This window comes from Salvia splendens, chromosome 21, assembly GCF_004379255.2.
Source record: "Salvia splendens isolate huo1 chromosome 21, SspV2, whole genome shotgun sequence".
Classification (NCBI taxonomy): Eukaryota; Viridiplantae; Streptophyta; class Magnoliopsida; order Lamiales; family Lamiaceae; genus Salvia; species Salvia splendens.
This window is the reverse complement of record NC_056052.1, coordinates 7139220-7152095: the sequence shown is the minus strand read 5'-3', so window position 1 is coordinate 7152095 and position 12876 is coordinate 7139220. Positions and strand designations below refer to the sequence as shown.

Here is a 12876-nt window from a genome sequence, read left to right as displayed (position 1 = left end):
GTCTCATGTTTTTCATATTTAAATGCAATCAACGGTGTATTCAATCCGCAATTTATTATCATATAGTTACGTGCTCCTTCCGTCTACGAAAAATAGGGCGCTTTGTGAATGGGATAGATTTTAATGTAGAATTAGTAAAGTAAGAGAGAAAGAAAAAAAGTAAGAGATAAGTAGTGCTAGTGGAATTTGACATCCATATTATTAGTAAGAGAGAAGTTGTTGGAAACTTTCATTTTTTGAATTTACCCTATTTTTCGTGGATAATCAAAAATGACAAATGTACCCTATTTTTCATGGATGGATGGAGTATTAAATTAAAAAATATATACTCTCATCATTGTAGTGCATTTGCCCACAACTTTCCCGAACGTTTATATCTTTGCAATTTGAAAGTCTCAACAGAAACACAAAATCTATTGATTCAAATTATTTTTTATTAATGGATTATGATTTGAAAGGTAAAAAATTACAACTCATTTGTTATTTAATTTATTTATAACCGATAATATTGTACTAAAAAAGGTCACTTAGATTACGAAAAGCTACAAATCTTCTATATAAATTTGGCTTACACGATGATGGTTTTGCATAAATGGAAACACGAAATCCGGTTCGACCTTATTCCACAGAAGAACGTTAAACCACGAACAAACTCGAAGAATTGATGGAAATTGGTTATTGCTTGGAGCAGGGGCGGACCCAGTAAGAGGTGGGGGAGGGCTTAAGCCCTTACCCCAAAAAAATTTCTACCATTTTTTCTACTTCGAAAATTTTCAAAATTTTCGATAACCATCACCAGCCCTCACCAAATTAATGATGTTGAAGACTGAATCTTTGAAAATTAGATGATGAGGAGGGCTGAAATAACATGAAAACAAAAAGTTGCAGAGGAAAAAAAATAACAATGGCTGCTGCAGCGCGAGGAAGAAGACAATTCTAATCAAATTAATATAATATTATTATAATAAAAGCTTTCTTTATTATCTCGGGAGTTGTCGTGTCGTACTTTTTAAATGTGGCTTTGGTTAATAATGGAGAAATAAATGTGTTGGGTTAATTTAGTTAAAGAAAGTAAAATGTGATTTGTTAATTTAGATTTTTGTTTAATGGGCATAAAATTTAAAATTGATTACTTAGTTTTAACTAAATGATTGTCGATTAAATTATGGAAAATTTTGTTTAGTTTTCATAATTTTTCATGTGTACTTATGTGAAATTAGTAAATAATTAGTATGTGAAATTAGTAAATGAAAATATGAAAAAATGTGCATTAAAATTGTAACTAAATTTATATAGGATATTGTGATTTATTATATGGAATTAATTTTACCTACTACTTTATGGTAACATTTTGATTTATGTATTGAACTAGTTTTACGTACTCCCTCTGTCCCATAAAAAGTGAAACGTTTTTCTTTTTGGGTTGTCACATTTCAAAATGTAACGTTTCCTAAAATAGAGATAGCTTTATCTCTACTTTTCCCTCTCTCTTACTTTACTCTCTTTTCTTTAACTCACAAAACAACACTACATAAAATCCCGTGGTGAAAAGCAAATGTTTCATATTTATTGGACGGATGAAGTATAAAATTGTAACTAAATTTATATAGGAGTGCATACTACTTTCGTGAAAAATTGAAAATTTTGAAACTGCACATGTTTTATTGAACAATTATTAAAGAAAAGAAAAGATAAAAAATAAAAAGCGATTGAAGTATTCTTAGTGAAAAATGAATTCTATTTCATTAGAGAAAAATAAAATTTCTTTAAATAGAAACTTTCTAATTTTAAGTGTCGAATCAAAATAAAAATAGTTTCTATTATTAAAAGACGGAGATAGTATAGTGAAGCCCCTACAATCAAAATTTTCTGCGTGCGTCCCTGGCTAGGAGCAACTTAAACAATACCATTGTTGCATTTGAAATAGCTGAATTCCATTTCATCAGTTGTTTTGCGATTTTTCACAGTATCTACTATTTATGAAATGCCAAATGTTTTTCTCAAATTCTGAAAATTTCATTTATTTCTGCTTCTTTATCTATTTCTGCACTTATGAAAAAAATATGCAATCATTAAAGTTTCATGTCTAGTTTGAGCCCAAAAAGTTTAAATTCGATTCAGTTTTACAATTTTCAGTTGAATTCAATCAGATAATTTTACTAATTTCATGAAATAATTTATTATCCGAGGGTATTTTTTTTAGCAAATCTATAAATTTTAGCAGTTTCTTTTCCACACGCAATCCTTCAAACCCTAAAATATCTTACATTTCCTAAATCCAAAATTTCTCCCAAAATTGAAGTTCAGATGTCGTCCTCGTCCAGCTCTGCGGAGGCGGCGCCGCCGTGGCTGGAGCTTCCGCGGGAGATAACGGCTGCAATTCTGCACAAGCTGGGGGCGATCGAGCTGCTCACGACGGCGCAGCATGCGTGCACTGTGTGGCAGAGTGTTTGCCGAGATCCTTCCATGTGGCGGAGCATCGACATGCGAAATACCGGAGATCTCTGGGAAATTCCGTACAATTTGGATAAGATGTGCCGCCACGCTGTGGATCGCAGCCAGGGCCAATTGATTGACATCAATATTGAATATTTTGGTACCGATGAATTGCTGCACTACATTTCTCAGAGGTAGATTTCTGTGTGTTTTCGGTGCATAATTAGCTGGAAAATCGATGATTTTTTAGCTATTTTTGCTGTATATTAGCTTCGATTTCTTGCCGGAGCTGTCATTTTCCTTTTTTTGTGCATAAAGGCTGCAACTTTGCTGGTAAAGTGATGATTTTCTTGCCGGAGCTATTTTTTCTGTATATTAGCTTCGATTTCTTGCCGGATCTGTCATTTTCCTTTTTTGTGCATAATGGCTGCAACTTTGCTGGTAAAGTGATGGTTTGTGACCTAATTTTTGGTTGTATGTTTGCTTTGATTTATTGTTGGAGCTGTAATTTTCCTTTGTTTTTGTAGAAGATAAGTCTTGTATGTATTGCTCTCTGTGTTTGCTATATTTTCGTAAATTCATCGCTTTGCTGTTGTGGATCTTGTTATATTTTGGTAAGTGTTGTTTCTTGGCCTAAAATTGTTCTTTTATGGAGATAATTGTGGAAATCTATGTGGATAATTGTGATTGTAATTGATATATTTTGTTTTTTTCATGTGAATTCCATATGATTATTTTGTTTCGAGACAGAAAGAGAAGTGATTGTAATTGATATAATGAGAATTTGTAGGATTTAAAGAGTCATTCATGATTGTAATTGAAGTAGTATAATTTAGAATCAATGTGTACACACATTTCATTTGGGCTCGTAGATCAACATCAAACCTTGCACTCCAGAATGGAAATTCTGTAAAATGGAAATGTATAGTCTCTAGATCTCTTTTATATTTGCTCTCGTACTGACTTGTTGAACGAATCTTTACGTATTTGTTAGTATTGATTTCTTATGTATGTATGAATCTTATCGCTTCTCTATTCTAGTTGATTTTACATATATTTGTGGTTTTACACCTATGTTTTACATCCATTTCGACAGGTGTAGTCAGCTCAGACGACTTCAACTTGTATTTTCGTATGGCATAACAGGTGGTGGACTGGTCAAAGCAGTTAAAGAGTTCCCTCTGTTGGAGGAGCTGCATCTCTACTACACTTCTATTGATTCACATTCTATTGAAGCGATTGGCCGATCATGTCCTCACCTGAAATCATTTACATCAAACAACCGCTGGTACAGGCAGGAATATCTCGCATGCGATACGGAAGCCCTAGCAATTGCTGAGAACATGCCTCATCTGCGCCATCTCCAACTCTTTGGGAACAAAATGACAAACGAGGGCTTGCAGGCCATTCTCGACAGTTGTCCTCATCTTGAATCGCTTGATCTGAGACAATGCTTCAATGTCCATTTAGGTGGGATGATAAACAAACATTGCATGCAGAGGATTAGAGACTTGAGGCGTCCCCATGACTCGACCTCTGACTATCCTTTTGATGCTGAGATATATGATCATGAAACTTCAGATGATGACTATATAACCGGCTTCTCTGACATGGATATAGTCTCTGACTACGACGACTATCTTGAATTCTCTGGGGCCAGTGATTGTTCGGGTGAATATCTTGATTACCACGACGATTGGTGAGGTCATAACGAAGGTTGCTGAGCCTTTATCGATCTTCATATGTTGTGGTATGTTATCTGCAATCTCTAGCTTTTCATAGCTTGTATATAATGCCTTGCTTTTCGATCATTTCGCTTATTAGATTTGAAAAAACGGAGGTGACAATTTGTTACGTATTATGAACTTTGATTAGCCGTTCAATCTTTGTAGTTAATTTAATGCATTGTTTTCAAAAATATTTGTGGAGATTTGTTATGTATTGTACTCATTTATTTCCCTCTCCTATTTTATCCATATTTTCTCTTTCTCGCTTATATACCCACATTATCTATTTCTCTCTCGTACTTATCAATTTCGCATTAAAAACCCTTGTCGTCTACCGGTTGAATTATCTTTATCAATTTCGCATTAAAAACCCTCGTTGTCTAGCGGTTGGATTATCTTTGGTGGACGGAGAGAGTTTTAGAAATGATAGTCCCTAAACATGAGGTGAACATATTGAACATATGGATGGGCTCAATATTTTAAAATCCACAACTATCTCTAATAGTATCAATTTTATTTCCTCGTATATATATCTCTCTTCATTCTGGATTTTATTTTTATTGTTTATGTTTTCTATACCTTGTGTCCTCAATTCTGTTTCAAATATCGTAGACATTATGATTAGGGTGAAATACAAAGTTGAAATTGAAGCTGCTTTCGAAATTAAATAAATGTCATAAACATATGACCAAAATACGAATTTAGTAAAAAAAACATTCACTTTTTGAAAAACAAGTCCATGACAAATGAAATCTTTGTCGAAGTGGAACAGTTTCGTCAAAAAACTAACGGTCATGCAACTGTGCAATTAGCGTTAACCGTTAGTTTTTTTACGGAACAGTAAAAAAGGACTACTTCGCCAACATTTTCATTTTTTATAGACTTGTTTTTCAAAAAGTGAATGTTTTGGACCATATTTGTATTTTGATCATATGTTTAGAATCAAAATTGACATTTACTCTAAAATAAAATCATCATTTGAAAATTATTAACCTTCATTATGTATTTCCCAACGTTTATAATCAATTCTTAACTACTACTAATAAACTAATTAGATACTCTAATTTGGTATAAATAAATCATAATGTACTAGTAATTTTCAAGATACCACAAGCACGCTCAATAAAATATAACGTGTAGGAAATTCTACCAAAACACACAATTCAATGAAAATAAGAATTAACAAATACAATATGATACCAAAACGTAGTAGAAATATTACAATGAATCATCTGAGGTTACGAGGGATAAATTAAAGAGAAGGATAAGATAATGAAATGATGCAATTCCGGTAATTTCGAATTCACTATATATACTTACTTACTTACCTATATAGATTAGCACGACACGTATATATTGTAGTGTAAAAAATAGAATAGCATGACACGTAGGTATAAAATAACACTACACAACACATGAATGTAAGATTGAAGCACGATGATGAATCAAGGTATCTTAATCAACCAACTTTTGATTTTGCTTTTTCCCCAAATTTTGTGTGTAAATTGCATTGAGATTGAAAATAACTTATTAATAATTTTTCCATCAAAAGGAGATCACATCCTACTCGAGATGGAAGATCCAAAATCTCGAATCAAGATCAAAATCAAGTTCGACAAGATCGTCACATGGTATAAGGTACATTTTTTATATTCCAAATTCTTCAAATTTCTATATATATGGATATGAATAAGATGAAAACACCGTTTTTACGTTAGAATTTTATGTAATCTCATGAAAAAGAAATGTGTGTTGTTAAAATAAATTTTTTGATTGAAATCCGAAAAAGTAAATCACACTTTTTCCATCACTATCCACTCTTTCCCGCCATGGCGGAGAAAGAAATTCAGATTTCGGAGGCTGCCGGAGAAGAAGATTCCGGCGCCGGCGGAGGTTGCTCCGCCGTGGATTGATCTTCCGTTGGATGTGACGGCGGACATCCTGCACCGGCTGGGGGCGGCGGAGATGCTGGAGACGGCGGAGAAGGTGTGCAAGACGTGGCGGAGCGTGTGCCGCGACCCGAGCATGTGGCGGGTCGTCGACGTCAAGAACTCCGGGTCGTGCTACGACACGCGTCGCCTCGGGAGCCTGTGCCGCCGCGCCGTCGACAGGAGCCGCGGCGAATTGATGGACATTAACGTTGAGTATTTTGGCAATGATGAACTTCTTCACTACATTTCCCTAAGGTTGTTATTCCTTTTACATACAATCTGTCCACGATTTAAAGAGTCATTTTATTTCGATGCAAACTTTAAGTAATTGTTTGACATTTGTTAAGGTAAAATGGTTAGTGATATGTGGAGTCTGCGTACTAAAAGTGTAAAAAAGTGAATGGATTTTAAATTGCGGACCGAAGTGGCTAGTAATTCAATAAGTAGTGATACTAGTTTGATCAAAACTTATCAATCATGCTTTCTTCATTTCTCAACAAAATGGAAATTTTCTTGGAAAAAAAAAACATTTGATTTTGTTGTTTTTGATAGTATGATTTGGTTGAGATAGTTGGTAGAAATTTGTGATAGGTCAAGTAAGCTGAGACGGCTCCGGCTGTCGTGCTGCAGAAAGTTAGCGGGGAAAGGGCTGAGCGAGGCAGCGAAGAGTTTCCCGCAGCTACAAGAGTTGCACATCTTATTCATGAACCAAATCGACATTGAAGACGTCGAGGCCATCGGTCTCCAGTGCTCCAGCTTGAGGTCTTTTACGCTCATTAAACACGATGCCATCTCCGGAGTCGGAAATGGCAACGATTGTTTAGTAGCGATTGCAAAAGTGATGCCCAATTTAGTTCATCTTCGACTTGGCTTCTTCGGCTCTACCATCACAAATAAAGGATATCAGGCCATTCTTGATGGTTGTCCAATTGTTGAATCACTGGTAAGAAATCATATTAATTGTGATTCATTAAATCTTAGTTGAGTATTGGATTTGTTTGTGTTCATAAGTTTTCCAATTTGGTATGTTCAAGAAATCAAATCTGACAAAATTCAACTTGCTTTCTTTGTAATGTTGGTAGTCTAATTTGGAAAGTTCATCTCATTATGGTAATGATTCTCCTTTCCATTAATAGAACCTTTTGCTCTAATTTATGTTGAATTTTGAATCTCTTTTTTTTGTGGATGATTGATTATTTTCAGAATTACTTGGACGACAAAAGAGTCGAGATGCGTGGACAAAGCTCTTTACAAAATACCAATATGATATGTGTCAAAGATGAATGAATTAATATGTACCAAAGAAATAGGTTAATTTGAAAATTATGTCATACAATAAAATAGTACTACTACTACTACAAGTACCATATAGTGAGATCGTCCCACAAAGTTTGTTGCTCATGTGAGATTTGTTGATTACTGTTATATATCGATTAATTTTCACAATTTTGTCGATTAATATTCTTCTTAATACGTCCATTTTACGACCAACGGGCAGAAAAATGTCACACTTTCTAATTTTCGGGAAATTGATACAGTGCTCTCTTCACGTTCTACGTCACGAGATTCAATTGTTGTGATAAAAAAAAATAATATACTCCATTCATCCTCTTTAATTGGCACCAATTGACTTGACAAACGTTTTAAGAAATATAGTGAAAAGTGGGGAATAAGTTAGTGGAATATGTGTCCTACTTTATATATTAATTTTATAATAAAATGTGAATGAAATGAGTTAGTGGAATATGTGGTCCATAAATAGTGGTATAAGTGGTAAATAAATAGATGTATAGGGGTTTAAAGATTTCATAAAATGGAAAGAGTTACTATTTTTAAAATACGGAGGTAGTAGTAAAAACTACTCTCTTCGCTCGTCAAAACCTGAACGTTTTGCCATTTTATGGTGTCTGCCATTTAAAGTCACATTTTCCTTTTTTTCCCCTTTTAGTAAGTGGGCATCATGCTCCACTAACTCATTTCACTCACGTTCTATTATAAAATTATTATCTATTCGTTCCATAAAAATATGGGTTTTTGAAATGGAACAGGAATTAATGTAAAATTGTTAAAGTAAGAGATGTGGGGAGAATAGTAGTTAATGTAGTGTTAGTGGATAACGAGACTCGCATTGTTGACCATAGTGGATATAAGTTGTAAATAAATTGATATATATGAGTAATGAGTTGAGGACAAATTTCCATAATTGAAAATACTCATATTTTGATGGGACAGACATAAATGGAAAGTGCATATGTTTTTATGGGACGGATGAAGTATATAAAAATGAGATCTACTCTCACTAAATTTAATTTTTATACATTTTCTTTATAAAATCAAACATTAATTTAAAATTTGTATCGAGTGCAAAATATGTCTTTAATTAGAGGACGGACGGAATAGTAAAAAATATTTCTGCACACAAAGTCATTGACTAGTGCTATCAAGGTACAAGTAACAATGCAAGGAGTATTACTTGGTGTCATTTGCGATCAATTTGATTAAGCAAATCTAGAAATGTACGACGCCGTTGGTGTGCAATAACAGAAGGCTGGTATGGCAGCTTTGACAGAATTTAGAGAAGCATTGCGTTGTTGTACATTGATTGATTGTACCTTACTGTGATTCCCTCTGTTTCCTGCTTCTACTTATTTTACGCTCTCTATTGTTATTGGTTTATTATGGTCTTGGATGAAGACACTGATTAGCCTTAGACCTGCAAACTAGTGACACTATTGATTTTACTTTTATTTTATTTTATTTTATTTTTTTTTACAAATGCTCTAAAAAAGAGATACTCCTTCCATTCTAAGATATGCAAGTGATATTTCTTTTTAGGATGTCCCACAAGTGAGTCATTTTCTTTTTAGTATTCTCTTTTTACTTTTTTACTTTTTCTCTCCCTCATACTTTACTCTCTCTAATTTAACTCTTTAAATATTAATTCATTAAATCTCGTGCCCAAAAGAAGTTTTTCACTGGAGGGAGTATTGTCGTACTCTCTCTATCCATAGTTAGGAGTGTAATTTGAATTCGGCACTGATTTTAAGAAATACATCCTTCGTCTCATATTAGTCGCACTTTTCAATTTTAGGCCGGCCGTAAACTTTGAAATAATTTTTTAGTATAATTAAATTAGTAGTACTCCCTCTGTCCCAGTTTTTTTTTTACTTTAAAAGGAGGATCGACGGTGGTTCCCCACCTACCCCCCGAAGTGACTCGGACCCCGGCCTAACGGTCGGAGGTGAAGCGTCTTACCAAGCTGCGCTTCGTTGTCAAGGTGGGACCCAATGGGTCCACCAGCCCCGCAGGAACGGGTCCAGGATTTTTCACCTCCCCCAGCTCCTGGGTCCAGGCACGGGTACAGGCTTAATCACCTCCCGAAGCTCTGGAGTCAGGCCAGTGAATCCACTAGGCCCCAGGGAATTTTATCCCCAATATGCGCCTCCCAGGGGTCGAACACGCGACCTCTAGGATGACGCGGTATCCTTGCCTCCCTTCTCAACCAGTTGAGCTAGGAGGCTTGGATAATCCCAGTTTAAGAGTCTTGTTTTGCCATTTTTGTCTGTCCCAATTTAAGAGTCTCATTTAGAATTTATCATATTTGAACATAAGATTTAACCTCATTGTTGATGAAATTTACACTCAAATGTCATTACTTTCATAAAAATAAAACAAAACAAAATCTTAAATATATAAAAAGCCAAAAGGATCCCACTTTCCACTACCTCACTTCAATTATTACACACTCCAACAAACACTACATCACTTCAATTATTAAACATTCCAACAACTTATTAAAACTCGTGCCCCTAATTAAATTGTACTCATAAACTGGGACGGAGAAGGTATTTTAAATATAATGAGTGATCACTAAATAAAGGAACACTTAACTTACATAAATATATTAATTAAATACTCTAATTCTTACTTCAAATAGAATTAATGTAAGTAGTTTGGGATTAGATGAAATAGAAAAGTGCAAGTAACACGAGACAGATGGAATATAAAGAAGAGTGAGTGAGAAAATATGGTGGAGTGTGGGATCCCTTTTTATATACTACTCCCTCCGTCCGCGAATAGTAGTCTCGTTTTTTCATTTTGGTACGTCCGCGAATAGGAGTCTCAGTTCATAATTACTATAAATGGTAACGAGGCCACACATTGCACCAACTCATTCTACTCATATATCATTTAAAACTAATATAAGTAAGTGAGACTCATATTCCACTGACTTTCTTCCACCCACTTTTCTTAACATTTTTTAAAACCTGTGCCGGAAAGAAATGAGACTCCTATTAGTGGACGGGGGGAGTGTTAGTTTTATAATAGAATGTGAATGGAATGAATTAGTAGAAATGAGTTGTACCTTTCATTTATAGTAAGTGAACCGGGACTCCTAATAGATAACGGACTAAAATGGTAAACCATGACTCCTAACAACGGACGGAAGGAGTAGCATTTTTGTTCTTTCAATTCTTTATGCTCCCATTTATTTTTCGACTTGAAATTTTTGTGAGTTAAGTAGAGAGAGAATAAACTAAAAGAAATAAAAAGTAAACATAATATCGTTTTCATTTTAGGAAATGTCATTTTTAGTGGGATAATTTGAAACTGAAAACGTTTAATTTTAATTGGCATAGGGAGTTCTCCCTCCATCCCACTCAAGATGTCTATATTCTTAAGTGGCATTGGAAATTTTAGGAGAAGATGTTAGGTGGAATAAGTAGAAAGAAAAAATATAGTAGAATATTTTAATAAGAGCAAAGAAGGGTATTATTTCTAAATATAGAAAATAGATATCTTGAATGAGACAAACTAAAAATGAAAATTGGACATCTTAAATTGGATTGAGGATATATGATTACCAATCTAATTGTTCTATGTTGAGAAAAATGTCAAATAAATTTGAAGGGACGATTATTGTTTAATATCCGACATATGGTTTTTTAACAATTAATATTTTGACTCACATGTAATTGCAGATATATATACAAAATAATAGTAATATTTAAACATTGGGATCTTTGGCAAATGAAATTATAATAAATATAATAATATCTCTGATCAATGTAATAAAATAAGATAATTGAAACTATAGTATTTTATAAATCTCATAAAATATTCAGTATATCAACAATTAATTTTAAAATTAATTTCTTTTATTACCAATCAATTTTAAAATGAAATTTTATAAATTTCTGTCGATTTCTTATCTTGGATTCATGATAGAATACCTATCTCATGCAAACACATGTGCTTCTAGTGGTCATTTTAGTATTTACCGTATTTGTGAACTATCTCGAAGTGTCGGTAATGAAAATCTAATTTCCCCTCTCTTCTATGGTAGAAGTCAATGTATCTCTCGGAATAATTACTTGGCAGGATGTATTAAAATGATAATTCTTTCTTAAAGTAATAACGCAATACTCAACAATCAGGGGCGGACACACGTTAGAAGAGGGTAGGGCTTAAGCCCTAACTCAAAATTTCATTTTCTTGATTTTTCTATTTCGAAAATTGTTGAAAAATTTAAAAATCATCCTCAGCCCTTATTAAACTATTGCCGTAGACGAGTAAATGATCAGAATTTGAAAGGTAGATGAAGCTGAATTAACTCAAGAAAATAAAGTTACAAAGCTAAAATTTAGCAAAAATGGCTGCCCTATAATTGAGGAAGACAAAGACCTCATTTAAAACAAATATTAATATTATATTGTTAAATTTTAAAGCTTCCTGTAAAATTTGTGAAAACTGGCAGTGACGTGTTGTTCATTTATTGGCTTATGTTTTAAAGCCCTTCTGTTAAATGTCAAATTGTATAGTTTAAAATAAAAGCGTTTCTTATAAAATATGGCGTGTAAAATTTTCCTTTTGTATTTAGAGAGTTGTACACAAAATTTTAATATAGTAATAATTGAATTTTTTTTTTTCAATATAACCTATGTAAATTCAACAATTTTACAATTATTGAATTAATTTATGACTATTGTGTTTGTAATTTGTTTGTATGATATGATTTTATATACACTAAGTCCCAATTTAAGTGAAGTGTTTCTTAATTTTATGTAATATTGTTTTGTAATTTTTGTAGAATAAAGTAAGAGAGAGAAAAGGTAAAGAGAGTGATGTGTTTTTTTTAATAAAAAATTATATTTATAGTGAGATTCTAAAAAGGAAAATACGTAATTTACAACGGTATATTTATACATTTTTTTCCTTTTGTAAATATTACGGTTCTAACTGTTGACAATTGAAACTAAAAATATAACATAAAAAATATAACATATAACTGTCCCACATCGGTGTCAAGATAAAACTGAAACTAGTATATAAGTCTCATGGGCCCCTCCTCCTATCACCAATTGGTTTTAGGATGGAACCCATGGATTTCTATCATGGTATCAGAGCGGGTCGCCGACTGTGGGTCAAATTTAACTGACCCAGCAGTATATCTGGGCCGAAACCGGAAAAATGACTGACCCAGCAGTATATCTGGACTTAAAAATTTGGGCCAAGTGGTCCAACCGATCGGAAAAAAATTGGACCAATTGTCCAATCGATTAGAAAAAAGTCCAACCCCTCCAAGGTTCACCTTGAAGGGTTTGAGGGAGGGTGTTGACAATTGAAACTAAAAATATAACAAAAAAATATAACTTATAACTGTCCCACATCGGTGTCAAGATAAAACTGAAACTAGTATATAAGTCTCATTGGTTTTAACATGGCATCAGAGCAAGCAACGATTTTGGGAGCTCAGAATCAATTTCATTATTGCTCATAAC

The 12876-nt window shown here is 33.6% G+C and overlaps 2 protein-coding genes across 2 annotated transcripts; both read left to right on the top strand.

Annotated features, from left to right (window-relative positions):
- Nucleotides 1-2057: 2057 nt before the first annotated feature.
- On the top strand, nt 2058-4432 carry LOC121784966 (F-box protein SKIP19-like). The gene is made up of 2 exons (XM_042183258.1): nt 2058-2630; nt 3533-4432. Exons 1-2 carry the CDS (start codon nt 2308-2310, stop codon nt 4137-4139), a joined length of 930 nt encoding a protein of 309 aa, XP_042039192.1. The 5' UTR covers nt 2058-2307; the 3' UTR covers nt 4140-4432.
- Nucleotides 4433-5735: 1303 nt separating this feature from the next.
- LOC121784137 (putative F-box/LRR-repeat protein 9) lies at nt 5736-7381 on the top strand. Its single transcript, XM_042182319.1, has 4 exons — nt 5736-5801; nt 6006-6418; nt 6686-7037; nt 7298-7381. Exons 1-4 carry the CDS (start codon nt 5736-5738, stop codon nt 7379-7381), a joined length of 915 nt encoding a protein of 304 aa, XP_042038253.1.
- Nucleotides 7382-12876: the final 5495 nt, after the last annotated feature.

Coding starts and splice junctions, on each gene's coding strand:
- LOC121784137 (XM_042182319.1), top strand. CDS start 5,736: ATGGAAGATCCAAAATCTCGAATCAAGATCAAAATCAAGTTCGACAAG. Junction 5,802..6,005: donor AGATCGTCACATGGTATAAG/GTACATTTTTTA, acceptor TGGCGGAGAAAG/AAATTCAGATTTCGGAGGCT. Junction 6,419..6,685: donor TATTTCGATGCAAACTTTAA/GTAATTGTTTGA, acceptor AATTTGTGATAG/GTCAAGTAAGCTGAGACGGC.
- LOC121784966 (XM_042183258.1), top strand. CDS start 2,308: ATGTCGTCCTCGTCCAGCTCTGCGGAGGCGGCGCCGCCGTGGCTGGAG. Junction 2,631..3,532: donor CTGCACTACATTTCTCAGAG/GTAGATTTCTGT, acceptor CCATTTCGACAG/GTGTAGTCAGCTCAGACGAC.